Below are 15,463 nucleotides of genomic sequence, written 5' to 3' on the forward strand. Positions count from 1 at the left end.
GCACTATAGTCCCATATTGTCCAGGCAGAAGCTAGCGAGACAGGAATACAACTGGGCTGCAACGGGAAAGTGAGGTGCTAACCAGGAGCCAGGGCGTGAGCTGCCTCCCCAGAGAACAGAGGTACCAGCAGGCCTGTCACTTCTACTTTTTTCACGGTGCTTCGTTGCCACCTGATGGCCTGATGCAAGGTTGCAAGAATGAAATTTTAAAAGGCACCTTCTTTAAGCGTTGTCTTGCATTTCATTAGATCCACTGATGTCTTCGCAAAAAGCTTTTCAGCTCGAAGTCTTTTCATGCCTTGCTAACGCAGGTCTCTTCTTCACAGGTAATAAATTACTTTCCTTCGAAGTGACAACCATAACTGTAATATGCGCACGAACTATATTTTACTTGTATTTAGAAGGAATTTCTCTTTGTCTTTTGCAATTTCCTTCCTTAAGAGGACAAGATATTTGGAAGATAATGACGTTGTCAGGCCTGGAATGGCTACTAACATTGCAGTGCTGTGATGCTTGATCCATATGTCCTGATATTCCTCTGCTAGCCAAGATAGGCACTCCAGTTGTGACATAGGCAATGACTGGCTTCAGGTGTGGTGTTGAACTACAGGGATGCCCAGCATCCTTCTAAATGAGCCCAGATGCCTTTTAAATGAGCATAGGTCAGGGCCTATAGCTTTAAAAAAAATAATTTCCTACTCATTCCAGCTGATTTAGCCATGTGAGAGGCTCTTACTGGCTGCTTAATTTCTTTTTTTACTGAGGCAAAAATCATGAGGCTGAAATTGTCTGGAAGTAAGAAACTGGGCTCTGCATTTATTGCTCTGGTGAAATCCTGGTGGCTGAAGGGGGGGCTCTGCCTTGGGACCATCGATGTGGCTGACAGAGGTAAAGGGAACATGAGTTAACTCATGTCTGGTCATGGGTATGGATATGAAGGAGAACAGAAACATGCAGTTGTCACCTGTGATCTTCACTTGCTTTTTATGTAGATGGAGGAAGATGCTACAAAGGGGACCACAAGAGGCCACATGCTCATCATACACAACACCTTTGGTTTGCAGCAGCTCTTAGACCTGAAGAAAACCATGTTACTTATTGGCACTCTGAGGAAAGTGGTGGGGGCAAAATTTGGCAGCTCTGCTTAGAAGTTCTGTTCCCACAGGTTGTTTTTTTCTGGGGTGCTCTAAAGTGTTTCTTGAATCCACAGTCGGAGAACTTCTTCTGAGGGCACCACACGCACCATAAGATCACATTGCTCAGCTTCTTCATTGCCGCACAGTACCAGCTGGGTGGGGGGCTCTGGTACTTGCTGTAAAACAAATGCACTTAGGCTGATGAACTGGTCTGTCCATCTTCTACTTTTCCCCACAAACTATTCCTTTCATCCTTCCTGCCACAACTGCCCAGAGATCCAGTGCTCAGGAAGCCACACACACAAAAGCTGCTGCCTGCATTCTCAGTTGAATTGGACAGCACATTTAAGCTGCTGACTTAAACGTACTCCTCCTGAGTGCACGAGAAAAGAGGTTGCTTTTGATGATGGTTTCTCCTCACGAAGAAGTTGAGAAGCTCAGTGCTGGTACCTGGGGACATGGAGCAGCACTGCCAGTGACACAGCTGTTTTGTTCAGGTAGCAGCTTGTGAGGCAGGGTCAGTCCATGTCCCCCGAGATGCTTCTCCACAAGCACCAGGAGCATCTTCCCTGTTCAGGGCTCTGGGCCAAAAGCAGTGACAGCTGCGCAGCCAGCTCGTGTGCTGCCTGACCCCTGCAGCACAGGTCATCACGCTGCCTGCCTCATGCTCCTATAATACCCAGCACCCTAAAAACCAATAAAGTATAAAAACCCCACAACTTACCAGTGTGTCTGGCAGGACTGCAAGAGGGCAGCAGGAATACTGAAAGATTTTACTTGTTTTCCAGGTAAGGAAAGGCAGGGCCAAAGCAGCCACAGCAAAGCCAGCAGAGATGAGGGCAGTAACCAGCCACATGGATGTCCCACCTAGAAATAACAGAAGCAGCAAAACTTCTCAGAGAGATTGCTAGGATGAACTACTCAGTGCAGTCAGCCTACACCCTCTGTGACTGCTCTTCCCACCCATCCTGGTGAGATCCTTTGCTAGTACACTCCAGGAAAGGATACCAGTGCAGTGCAGAGGGCTGCACTCCTGAGTCTTCCTTTTTTGCCTCCCCCAAGGAACAAAAGGGCAGCACATTTGCAAACAAGACATGAGATATTGGGTGGAAATGAAAGGAAGAGCTGCTGGGGTATCTGTCTTGGGCAATGGGGAGGAAGGCTGGGTGTTACCTTGTGCCCTCACGCACTGTGTCTGGCTGAAGCTGCTACTTCTGTTGATTGCCTCGACATACGTCTGAGCTTTTACACAATAATCAGGTCCTGCCTCCATGGTGTCCAGATGAACAACTGGGCTGACCTCTTTCATCAGTTTCTGTTGCATCTGCCACAAGCCCAGGGGAGAGAGCATCAGAACATAGAGCAAGGACATAACTGAGGAGTCCTAACATGATGCTAGCCCAGACTTTACTGGGAGAAAAGGAAGGAGCAGCAGGAGATGACAGAGGACTGCGTGAATAAGAGGGGAGAGGGAGAAAAACAGCAAACAAGGAAGCACAGTGGAGTACAGAATGAGACCACATGTGTCTGGAAGGGTAGGAGGGGATGGAAACAAGGGGCTGTGAGCCAAAGAGGCATAATCATGATGTTGGTCCACAACACTGGACCATGACCTACTCCCCTCATGGAAGGGGGGTCTTGATCTTGACTGATCCAAGTTTTTGCTAGGATACCAAAATCATGCTGATGCTAGCATGGTATGATAGGAGTGCCAGAACCATGCTGTGATAGGGGTGTGAGAGCTCTCTCATGACTAGAGCACAGACAGGAGATGGACCAGGCTAGTGAGGAGTGAGTGAATTTGGTGTGTGCAACTATAACACTTCAGCAACCCTTAAACACCATATGAACACCAGTACATCATTTTCTTGTAATAAATAGGACTCCATTAACTGCTAGCAAAATGAAATTGCTACTCCCAGTCTCCTCAGTCATAAGAGACAGATAACAATTAACTAGTTGCTCCTGAATCTTGCTGTGTTGCAGATGCAAAGCCTGCCTCACAGAAGGCCTGATCAGCCTCCAGCACCACACACATATGGACACCTCCAACAAGCCAGTCAGGCTCTCCTGGCAGGGCAAGTCCTTCTTTCCATCAAAATAGCCTTCTCCACTGAAACATGATCTTGAGGGCCATTAGCCTGAGAAGATTTCAACGACAAAATCAGGTCAGCGACTACTTGAGGTGTGTAACCTCTTGCAAAACCTCAAATCAGACATGTCAAATGCAACAGTCATTTAAAAAAAAAATTAAGAGCCCCAGCAGAGAATTGGACATGAACTGACCAGCAAATCTGATGCTTGTGACAGTCCAGTTAGTAGAAAGTATTCTGAAGTTTGGAATTAATGTTTAGGTGGCTAATATATACTGAAGAATAGTTAACATTTCATTCATAAAAAGCAATCACATACAAATCTATATGCTTTTTTCTAAGGTGTCAGAAAGCTCACAGACAAGGTTGATCTCATTTACTTGCATTTCCAAAAGATAGTGAAGAAGATCTATTTCAAAAGCTTATTAAGCTAATAGCCATGGGATAAAAAGACATCGGAGCTCTGAGTGCCCTAACCAGGCTGGAATGGTCCTGACCAGCCCTGTCTGCCTCCCTGTCCTCACTCTCCTGTCCATAGCTCAGGAGCCCCATTTAAGCTCAGCCTAAGACCTTCAGTCCCAGTCTGAGTTATGATGGAAGTATGCCTGTCTCCAGACCTGTCTCCAGCAGGGACCTCGGATATACTTTGTATGTAGCTTGTCTCCAGGGTGGACCCTTAAGCACACTGCAGCCTCATCGTCAAGCCCTGCCTCTGCTCCCATCTCCTTTTGCTCCTGGCTGGGGTCCCTGTAGAGACCCTGGGCCTGGTTTGGCGCTTGCCTTGTCTGGGGCTGGCAATGGACCCTGTTACCAGTACTTGGTTCTGTCCACTGTGGTCACACTCTGTGGGTTTGTGCTTCACTGGGGAGGGCACTGCTTGCACTGGGATCACCCTTTGCTCCTGGCTTGCCTGCTCACAGTGAGCAGCCCTACCCTTGCTGCTTCCTGATACGAGAAAGAGTTCTGTATGCTTAGATTGCTAATCCTTTCTCAGAGTAGAAGTCATGGTGGAGACCCATGCAGATCTGTGATCACCATCATATTTCTACGGATGATCAGGAAGAAAACTGAAAACTGATACATGCTAATGACACTAAAAACACCACTTCAGAATAATAAAGGTGACAGCCATCTGTGAAGAACGGCAGGAGGATCTTGTAAGAAAATGAAAAATGAAATTCAACACAGATAAATGCAAAATGATGCTCATGAGAATTTTACCCCTTTATTTTTACAGTGACTGAACCTTAGTTGAGCATCCCTTATCAGAAACAGGAACCTGGTGTTCAGGTTTCATGGAATAGCTCTGTGGTAGTCACCTATGTTAACAATTACTGGGAAAAGAAAAAGAGTGTGAAGACCTGTTTTGTTTTACGGTGCTAACTTACAGTGCTCCTGCACCTCGAACCGTGCAGGTTTACTCCCAGCCCACCTTGGTAAAGGCAAAAATAGCTAGAAGGGCTTCCACAGTCAACAACTAAGCAATCTGGGAGTCCCTGGCCTGGAAAAAAATAGACAATATAAACCTGTTAGAGTGGTGGGGAAAGCACATAGGGAATAATTGTTTCTCTCCCCGCTAAACCAAGGCTGAGACTGCACAACAGTTAACCTGCAGAACTCCTGACTACAGAAAGGTGTACATAGTAAAAGTTTACATAGCTTGAAAACCAGAACAGATAAATTAATTGAACAAAAATTCATCAAGGGTTATTAATGATACCATGTCTGCCTCAGGAATTTCCTGGAGCTGTCTCTCTGAAATCTCAGAAAATAATCTAAGTGTAATTACACACAGGCTCTCTCCTTATTATCTTCCTTGGTCATATCCATTGTCCACTGGCAGAAGGAAGATGGGGGGTTTTATAGTCCCATGATCTGACTTTATATGGCTGCTTTCATGCTTTTATGTTCTTAGGTGCTATAGAAGCACCAAATTCCCAGGAGAAAAAGAAAAAATATGTCTAGTAAAAACAAGAAGACCTGAATGGAACATAAATTGTCACTGCTTCAGTATTACCCAGGTGTAAGCAATGCCCTCAGCTAAGCAAGTTACAGTTTGCTGTCACAGGCAAGCTGTTTTACAAAAAACTCCTGAGAAAACTTTGTCAGCACCTTAGTGCAACACCTTAATTGTGTGTCCAAATGACATTCAGAGAGGAAAATCAGCATGAACACCTTCCATTCTTGATTTCTGGTTTCTTTCAATAACTGAGGTCCCTGGGGGATTCCTCTTCCCAGAGAAGGAAATGTGGAAAGAAACAAGCTTCCCATGGGGTGTAGAGGAATGAAGGCAGTGGGTTGATTGGCATTGATGGTATGCAGCTGTGGCCTTGCCTCAGAGGCAGTGGGTCGATTGACATGGGTGATGTGCAGCTGTAGCTCATTCCCACTAAGTGGTTAAATAGCCCTGAGGAGCATGGGAGAAGTGGTTGGTTGGAAGAGGAGTGGTGTGGTCTGATCTCTGGAGGAAGGACATACAGCATGGACAGTAGAATCTGCCTGATGGTAAAAGCCTTGTTGTAGCCTACTAGTTTTGAGAGTGTTGCGGCAATGGGAGTAAGAGCAACCCACTGGTAAGTGCAGAGGAATTTGGCACACCTTGACTCCAGGCAGGTCATCCAGCCTCACAGCAGGAGCTTGGACTGGCGAACAAGCCCTGGGCAATGTCTGCATGCTTGCACTCTATAAGTATGTGGGCTCCCTGTTAAACCCAAGGATAAAACTCACCCTACTCTCCTGGCCCTTCTTCCAGTAGAGCACACGGAGCTGAAAAGCAGGCCCCATGTCTTCCAGCTCCACTAGTAAATGATACCCATCTGCTATGACCTTCATCAGAGGTGGGGTCAGGGAAGCTGCCAACACAGAGAGAGCACTGTTATTGCATCACAGGCAACCCTTAAACTGTCTTTTTTTTTTCCTAGCTGGGAGAGGAAGGGAAGCTGCTGTCACGAGCACAGTAATATTAATCTGGAATAATATCTGGTTGCTTCAGTGGGGCAGAAACTTGTCTCTGCTCTACTTCCCAGTATGTCTAGATACAGTAGCAGACTTTGAGCAGAAGGAGGACCATGACTGGTATTGTAAACAGGAGTTTGGTAATAGCTGAGTTGCACAGACCTTGAAAGGTTTGGAATTTCTCCAGTGGAGGAAGTGGCTGGCCTGGAGGTCCTGTGTGATCAACAGCAGCAGAACCAGCTGGGTGACCAGAAGCTGAGGCACCAGATATGGCCAGTTCTGCTCCTGGGCATTAGCTTAGCACTAACATGCAGAACAGGAGCTGTGAAACCACTGCTGCTTCATGGGAATTTTGGCAGTTATTCAAAGGTGAAGGAAAAAGCAATATGAGCCTCAGGATAACTCTGGCAGTTCACATGAATCCTAATTATCTTTCAGCATCTACATAGTTTTGAAAAGACCTGAGCTGGTGACCTGCTATGACTTAAGTTTTTGTAAATGCATGCAAGTAAATCTGTAGATGATTTGCTTCACGCTTACTTTGATATTCAAAACTTGCTTCAATCTGGGATTCTGTTGCAAGGAGTATTAGTGAAACAATCAGAATCAATCAAGCATGGATGAAACTACACACTGTATGTTTGTGAATTGGGAACCAAGGCAGTATGGAGGTCATATTTGCACTCCTTATCTATGCCACTCTTCACCACTCTGTTGTAGGTGAAACCGGTTTCAACCTTGCTTTCAAGAAAGGAGGGAGAGCAATATATAGCCACATACAGAAGAGATGTTCTTAACAGAATTTGCTTTTGCATCCAGTGAATTGTCATTAATACTAAGCAATATGAAAACATAAAATCAAAGTATGTTCATAAGTGTGTCACATATGGGAGGCCTGTAAAACTATTTTATACTTTTAAATTAAAAGCTGAGCATCTGCTTGATGCTATGACTCAAAATTTTGAAAAGCGGTAACATTTGCAGGTTAACAACAAATATCAGGCTAATGTATTGACAAATGGACATTGCAAGATGCCACTACTAACCAAACAGGAGCGTTTATATTTATCTCTGTGCTGGCACACTGAATACCAACTAACTATTTGAATTTTGATAAAAGAAGAAGACCAACTAAATTGTTGGTTTTAGAAAGAACCTTTACAAGTGTTTTCCATGTGTTATCATATTTCATGTGTCTCTACACCTAAGGTTTGACACTGGAGCTATTTAGTCTAGAAGTACCGTGGGCTATGCTGATGCCCTGACTGTCTATGAACCACATACAGAACCTGTGGGCTGAGCTTTGAATTCCTGAGTTTCTCTCAGACTTCTTCCTTGGCTAAAACTGATGACTGCTGCTCATCCCAGACTGAGTTGCACTCCAATAGTGACCTCAACAGAGGTTTTCCACCACAGTTTTCAGCTGACCGCATGGCAGAGAACAGAGGTAATGATTCCAGAGAAACACTGGAAATAATATGCTGATTTTAGGCTGCAACGTGCTCCTTGGGTTGAGCTGGGCGCGAAGCTCTGCCTGGAGCTAGAAGGATGTGGAGAAAATACCCTACACTGCTAGGACTGCAGCAATGCTGTGATTTGTTTTTCTTTCCTCTTCTGAGGTTACTTCATAGATCTGACAACATAGGAGGAGGAAATCATGTCTGGAAGTGAGAAGGTTTCCAGGACAGCATGAGGCAGATGGTTGACTTTCTAGAGTGAGTGCTTCCATAGGATCAAGTTCTGGATCTTCAGAACTGACTAGGTGACATGGAATAGATGGAGCATTGACAGCAACTGTAATTGATCAGGACCCTTCAAAATTGGAGGCAAGAATGGCCAACTTGCCAAAAGAAATGTCTGGAGTAGTCTTCCCTATCATTGAAGCCCTTGAAATTCAAGCCCTGCCTCAGGAGGAACTCATGTCCAAGAACACAGTGTAGCTGTCTAAGAGTGAAACCCAGCGGGGCGCGAGAGGAGCTGAGTAGGCTGTGCTCTGTGTGTTTATGGGCTTTGTGACATGCACAGTACACACACATGCACATGAGCAATCCCTCAACACTGAACTCTGATTAACATGACTAATGTAGCTGAAGCCAAATAGCAGAACTCACTTGTGATGCGATTGAAGAAACCTTTCAGGGTGCCCCACTCTGATCTTCTAGCATCAACATCTGCCCTTACACGCAGGTTATAGGCCACAGTGGCTGAAATATCTTCTGTGATGTTACACACTGTGGCTGTGATGAGTGAACATTCACAGATTGGAATCCAGCTCTCATTGGCATACTCACGTTCATATTCACTGAGGAAAGGAAAAGAAAGCAGACAGACAACAGTCTGATGAGAGATCTATCTGTGACATAGGCTAAGGCTGCTTGCTAGTTCTTTCCAGGTAAAACCAGTACTGGGATACATTGGGACTGGAACGCCAGGAGTGTGTGAAACCAGTATGGGTGTGTTTTAGATCTTATCTAGATAAAATCTCCCAGAAACAGCTTGTTCATGAGCCAAATGCAGCGTGATATTGTAGGAGGTGGGGATAGCAAACGCAGTGTCGATGCATCAAATCCTGCCCACTCACTTGACTTGATCATCCCTGGTAAAACAGAATTCCGAAACCATACTGTGATACAAGTCATAGCTCAAGATGTGTCAGAAACCTCCTGTAATGTGTGCTAAATGTTTAAAAGATTAACACTCAATAAATCTCAAATGTTTTCTCTTCCCTCTTTTAAGTAAACTGTTGCTAATCTTCCTACCTTTTTAAATCTTTGGACAGAGACTGTTTTCTTATGTGGGCTTAATGCAATTTTAGGTATCTATTAATCTGTAAACAGTCTCAGAATAGGAGCAAAAGGACACCACACCTCCCCAGCTTGTGAGCAACAGTGCTGGAGTATATAGCTTCTCTTATGCCTGTGAACTGAACAGTGCTCAAGACATCCTAACAGTGCAGGATTTTTAGTCTATGTAAACAGTGTTCAAAGAGCAAAGAAGAAAAAACCCAGAAGTTACCCCTGAAACTCCACAGAGTATCTCACAGTTTCTCCCTGGATGATCACAGGACTCCAAGTTAAGAAGTGTTTCATGTTGGTAGAAAGAATAGAGATATTCTGAGGTGTTGGCAACAAAGCATCTTCACCTAAAATTCCCAGTAAAAGAAAGAAAAAAGGTATATGAATGTACTACAAAAAAAGCTTAGAAGAACAGTGCAAAACTGTGTTTTGCATCAGAAGTACACACTCTCCATTTCACTACTGTTACTTCAGTGTTTGAAAGGGTTTTGCAAAGAAGAAATGACAACCAAAGAGGAAATGACAAAGCAATTAGGCTGGCACTGCTTACAGAAAGGCAAAGCATGCCTTTTCATTATTTCAGTTTTTCATATCAGCAAAACACTGCAAAAAAAGTCAAGCTTTTATAAAGCTATCCAATTCAATTTAATGAAGTCAAGTAACAGTTATGCTATTGCACTCTATAGACTGTTTCACTGGATGTTATGGTTTGAAAAGTGCCATTTCTTTCCAGACTTGACTGGGTTGGACACTGTAGAAGATCCTAGCTCTGGCACAGTTTTTTTCATGTTGCAGGATTCTAATAATGTAAGTGCTTGCAGACTGCAATCAAAGCACCTCTTAATGGAATAGATGTATTCAATGGACTATAAATGAAATTACTACATTATTCTGAGATGGTCAAAACATAAGTATGGGTTAGTACCTACAGTGTAGTTAATTTTATCCTATGGCATCTTAACATAAAATCCTTAGCAGTGTTTGGACCAAAGCACAGAAGGCAGGATTCTCCATGGGCACACCCTGCACTACACTATGGGAACAGAGTTAACTCTGTTCTGCCACTTTCCAGTCCCAAGAAAATTATGTTTTCTCTGCTCAGCATGGAATGGTTCCCAAGGAATCACCAGAAGGGAGGAACGGATGGAGCAGGTTAACCAACCCAGCATAGCAGTGGTCATTTCAACAATCTCCTAGAAACACTGTAACTGTTCTTTCACAATATATGTAGGTTACCTAAAGATTATTTCCTAAGATTTTTTAAAAAATTATGTCTATTTCACTTAAAGACTAATGGAAAATAGACCTTGCTAAGTGTTATCAAGAAGAGGGTGTCTTTTAAGCTGTGTTTACAAAATTAACTATTTAATGTCAGTTGTTTTACTCCGGATCGAAACCAGGTTGACAAGTCCATGAACAATGTTTTCATCATGATTATTCTTTTAAAGCATTGGAACAACATTGGTCCTTTTTCTGCCCTTAGAATATTCCCTGTATTCGTATCTTTATAAAATCACTAATGATGTGGAGAATCTTGATGCCAACCCTTTTAATGATTCTTTGGCATAAGTTATATGGATATGTTGACACAAAGCTCAGCTGTTATTTAAATTAGAAGCCAGATATCTCTGGGATGAGCAGCTTTCCTCTCCTTGCCATTTAGATAATGGAAGAGTCACTGTCTGCCATATCAGCAGTTCTATTGTTTCTGGCTGGTTGAGGGTCCATGCCAGGGTCAAGGCACGTTTTGTCTTAAAAAAAAGTATTGACTTTCACTCTGCAGCTTAAACACCCATTTGGTCTCTTATATTGTCCATGCTTCTCAACATTTAGATTGTTTGCTACTACTTTTCTGACCCCTGGAAATGTTCAAGGCCAGGTTGGATGAGCAACTTGCTCTAGTGGAAGGTGTCCCTGCTCATGGCAGGGTGGTTGAACTAGACTACCTTTAAGGTCCCTTCCAGCCCAAACCATTCTGTGATTCTATGGTATTTTTTCCTTGTACTCTTGGTTCCCATGTTAATTTGGGGAGTTGGCATACCTAAGTGTGTGAATTCTGCAACGGACTTCAATTACATGAACAGACACTAATTTTTCCACATGACTCATGCACACAATGATGTTCCAGGTCTGAACAGGGGTGAACTGCACTGGAGTGTTTCCAAATTTTTAAGTTCTTGACTTTAGGACTTTTTGGATATATATTTTTTTTTTGTGCTCAATAGTACTGAACTTACTAAGTAAGCTTATTAAACTGCCTAGAAACCAGTTTTAAAAGCAGAAGATAGTTCTGATTTGGATTATTCTCCTTTTAATGGCTCAAAAATTATTTTCTATCTGGTTGAGACCAATATTCATTTCCTGGCTATGCCTGGCTTAGTACACTGTTTGCCTGGTTTGCTGGCAAAACCAGTGACTCTCCTGTTGGCACAGTGAGATCTGTCGCATCACTTCAGCGGAACCACAGAAGCTCAGATACAGACACTAAGATTTCTTCCTTTCATTAGAAAAAACTCTGGGCCTAATGAAAGTGCCGTGGACCTGTATAAAAAAAAAAATCACTGGTTTAAGTTTCTGATTGTTCTTAATAGATTCAGGATGGGCACAAATTCTGCTACTTGTAAGAACTCTTTTCCAAGAGAAATAAGATATAAAACCCTAATACTTGTGTGTGTTTGCTGATTTTTACAGGGCCACATATGTTCTGTGGCAGAACCACAGCACACAGCAGCTGTTCATTCAGTACCATGGAGTGTTTGCAATTTAGTGACAGAAAACAAGTCTCCAGCACTGCAGGTAAGATGGTAGTGATGAGGTATAGTGTTATGGACAAACAGTTCACATCAACAGTGCACTACTTTGGACATCTGCCTTCAGATGAGGGGAGCTGCATCCTTAGAGGAAGTTATTATTTACCTTCCATAATCAAACAATATAGAAAGAGGTATCTGGGCATAAGTATACATATGTATGCAAGTGTAGCTTATATATGTATATATATGAGTATAAAATTTTGTGCTTAGTAAGTTAAATAATTAAATAACAAATACACTAGAGTGAAACTTACGATTCAGCTTTAGTATGGCTCACTCGATTGTACGTATAGAGATGTTTGTAACTGCATAACCATGCCCTACTGCAAACACAATGGCCAGACCTCAGGACTAAATCAAAAAGGTGTGAAGCTAAAACCTGAGATCTTTTCAGCCAGTACACCAATGAAATGGGGTCCCTAACCGTTAAAAGAAAAAATGCACTTCCCTGCTTTCTGCCTGGGACCCAGAGCTATGCTGAAAGCTGTAGTTTGGAAGAGAGGTTCCTGCTTTTCCAAAATACTGTTGGTACAGACATAATGCATCCTGTGTCATATCCAAATAAATTGTATTTGTGGTTTCTCCAATCTGTCTGTTGCAACAGCCCACAAAATGATTGCAAGCAAATACATGTTTAACACTGGGAGAAAAGGCAATTCAGGTTTTATAAACAGGGAAAGCACTGAGTATAAACGGTGAAGTATGTTGCTTCAGTACTAAAATACTCCATTAACTCTGGTCTATACATACTGAAGGGGAAAGAGACAGCAATCATATGAAGTGCAGGAGACAACTGAACAGAGAGAGCAGGCAGGACCCAGAAAGCTGTTAGCCCAAGGCTGCATGCCAGTTCCACTTTATTTTGGATTCACAAGCAATATGTAAATAGCCTCACAGGAAAAAACAAACTGGTGTCTTTCAAGTCATACTACTTTAACTCCTAACATGTCCATTCATGCCAGAGAAAAGGCATGTCCAGATTTTCTCTGTAAATAGCATTTTTGCCTCCTACCCTATCAGCAGTATATTTCATTTACTTTGTGACGCGAAGAATGGGTTCCAGTTTAGAATGGTGATGACCTCTTTTGTTTAATGTTTTTCTACTCTGTCTGAAAGAATTTACAATTAAAAAAAAAAAAAAGATCAAGTCCAGTACATTCTTTTTTTTCAGTTTAAAATACCTTAAATAAACTCTATTAAAATTCCATTGCTCTGGGACAGGTATTGATACCGTTCTTTCTCTGTAAATACAGAACCCAATAATCTTTCATCACTACTACTTGATCATTACTTGCTGTTACTTCATCACTACTATCACCACTACTTACTGTTAAATGTAAGTGAACACTGCAAAAATATTAATAAAATTACCTCTTTATTCATAATAGCCTCTCCTTTCTGGGGCTCAACAAACACAAGAAGATACAGTAACTCCAGAATCAGTGTTGCATACCATTCAGAAGTACTTCAGCTCATCTGTACTTTTTCTGGCACGACCCTTAAACTTTTATATACAGGGCTGAGAAATCCCTCCTTACTGCTGTGTTAGTAAGTATTGCCTTTTAACTTCCAAGCATTGTGTCATTTAATCTCCTTTTTCTAATCTGGAGGACAACAGTCACTAGCTTCTTGTATCTTTGAGCACTGTCTGCCTCTGCATTTGAGGAAATTCCAGTGAAGAGGAAAATGACAAGAGAATTCTGCACTCTATTGGTGACAAGAAAACAGAGTAATGTCTGTAACACCACAAAAAGCTAAAGGAATTTCTTTGTAAGCTAAATGGTGACAATTTCAGACAACAGTAGTAAATTATGCTAAACCATCTCTTTGGCTGTAAATCTAACCTGAGGGCTCTGGGAATATCCCCTCCCCCATTTGCCACCTGCACAAACTGACTGCAAAAGGCAAGACCCCAGGGCATACCCCCCTTGACTGTTTTTCTCCCCAGCACCCGGGATGCAAAGCCTGGACTCCCAGGCTAGCCAGGAACACCCTCTTAACCTGCTGTCTGCTCTGTGCAACTGCAGGGCAGATTTAGATGTAAATAATCACACGATGTTCTTTGCTCAAAAAGGACACTAGGACACAAATTTTCATATTTCAGGTCAAGACCAAGAAAATGGGGGGCACAATATCAGCTATCCCACCTTTCTTTCCTACTGTTCAGTGTAGAAGACAAAATTGGATGTGTCTGCAGCTAAGCAAGGCTGGCAGTCACTACACACAGCAGAAACATCACACAACTAGCCAGACCTGAAACAAAAATACAGTAAAAACAAACCCAGATTTCTTTAAAGAATACTTGCCCAGCTTTGCCATCTTTTAAAAAAAACATTTGTCATAATCTTTCCTATTCCATAGAATAAACTTTCAGAGCATATGCAACCTGGTGCTGAGTCAGTGGTTTCCGTAGCTAGCAACTAAGAACTATAAACAATTACCTAAATTGTTTTGCTGGCCAAGGAAGCTATGCAACTATTTTTTCTGAGGCAGAGAACAAAATGGAGCAAGACACAATGTGAATTCAGGAGCTAAGATGGCACATTTAGAAAGGTGGAACTGAGAAAAATCTGAGCACAGTGGCAAGCCATGTTTGCTTTCTAGAGGACTGGCAAAACCACCAAAGTGTCGTCAGGAGATCTGAAGCTAAACTCCTTCTAGAAAAGCCTAGTATTTACTTGGGGAAGATCACAAATTATACAGCCTCCTTCCATGGTGAAGGAGACCCTCACTGAACATTTTTGAGCTATTAATTAACACTTCACACCCTTCCTCTCTGACCCTGCATCCACTCCACAGGCAGGGCATACCCTGTGTTCAAAGAGATCAGCATTTGAAAGAGGACTTTAAAGTTCAGCTTCCCACAGAACAGCAAAAGAGCAGAGAAAAATACAGTGTCAGTAAGATAATTTCCTTCAAACTGAAACTCCCATTTAGATTTCAGAATTGACTTGCATAACATAGAACTTATGGATTGTCTTTTTCTAGTATTAATTTTAGACAAAGGATTAAAATGCAAGATCACCTGACCTCATACTATTTGGTTTAAGTTTTGTAGAGGCATTTTTAACAAAAGGACAAAACCCTTTTTGTTTCTCACAACCCCTTTGCCTTCTGACTTAAGTCAACTGAAGATATTTTAGCCATTTACCTGTGAGATTTGGTGCAATCAGAGCGCAGAGGAAGAAGCAGATGTGCTTTAATGACATTTTGCTCACTCTTGTTGCCTTTTTCCACATTCATACCCTGTTGCACAGCTCAGAAATTTCCCCTCCTGGATAGGGAGCCCTATCTGAGCCAGCCATGATGTGAGCGAAGTGAAGACTCCAGGGGAATATTGCAAACCACAGCTTCTCTGCCTGCCTGCACCAATGCCAAAGACACACACACATTGTTTGTAAGGGTGTAGTTCCAGGGAGTGCCCAGGTAATCTGATGCCAGCGTTTCTTTACAGGTCTGTGCAACTGCTCAATTAGATGTCATGACTTTGTTTCACTTAGCAATTACGTGTATTAAAGATGTTTTAAGGAGGAAACAGGATTCATTCGACATTTCCATGTAGCTTATATAGCTGTAAATGCTCGTTTACATAGTTTCAGTAAGAAACTATGGGTAAATTCCAACAGTTGCCTACTTTGGAGGTATTCTGGATTATTTTGCTCATACAAATC

The 15,463-nt window shown here is 42.5% G+C and overlaps 1 protein-coding gene across 1 annotated transcript; it reads right to left on the bottom strand.

The window, feature by feature from the left end:
- Window positions 1-1,186: 1,186 nt before the first annotated feature.
- On the bottom strand, window positions 1,187-15,031 carry IL20RB (interleukin 20 receptor subunit beta). The gene is made up of 7 exons (XM_027801849.1): window positions 14,946-15,031; window positions 9,200-9,337; window positions 8,296-8,486; window positions 5,957-6,081; window positions 2,310-2,460; window positions 1,861-2,003; window positions 1,187-1,312 (listed from the first exon to the last, which is right to left on the bottom strand). The coding sequence occupies exons 1-7, from the start codon at window positions 15,029-15,031 to the stop codon at window positions 1,187-1,189; spliced, it is 960 nt and encodes a 319-aa protein (XP_027657650.1).
- Between the last annotated feature and the right edge of the window lie 432 nt (window positions 15,032-15,463).

This window comes from Falco cherrug, chromosome 4, assembly GCF_023634085.1.
Source record: "Falco cherrug isolate bFalChe1 chromosome 4, bFalChe1.pri, whole genome shotgun sequence".
NCBI lineage: Eukaryota > Metazoa > Chordata > Aves > Falconiformes > Falconidae > Falco > Falco cherrug.

What these genes read in the sequence shown, in the direction of transcription:
- IL20RB (XM_027801849.1), bottom strand. Translation starts at nt 15,031, where the DNA reads ATGTGGAAAAAGGCAACAAGAGTGAGCAAAATGTCATTAAAGCACATC. An exon ending in ACAGTGCGTGAGGGCACAAG is followed by an intron (nt 2,004 to 2,309) that starts GTAACACCCAGC and finishes TGTTATTTCTAG; the next exon opens with GTGGGACATCCATGTGGCTG. An exon ending in CAGTCCTGCCAGACACACTG is followed by an intron (nt 1,313 to 1,860) that starts GTAAGTTGTGGG and finishes TTTGTTTTACAG; the next exon opens with CAAGTACCAGAGCCCCCCAC.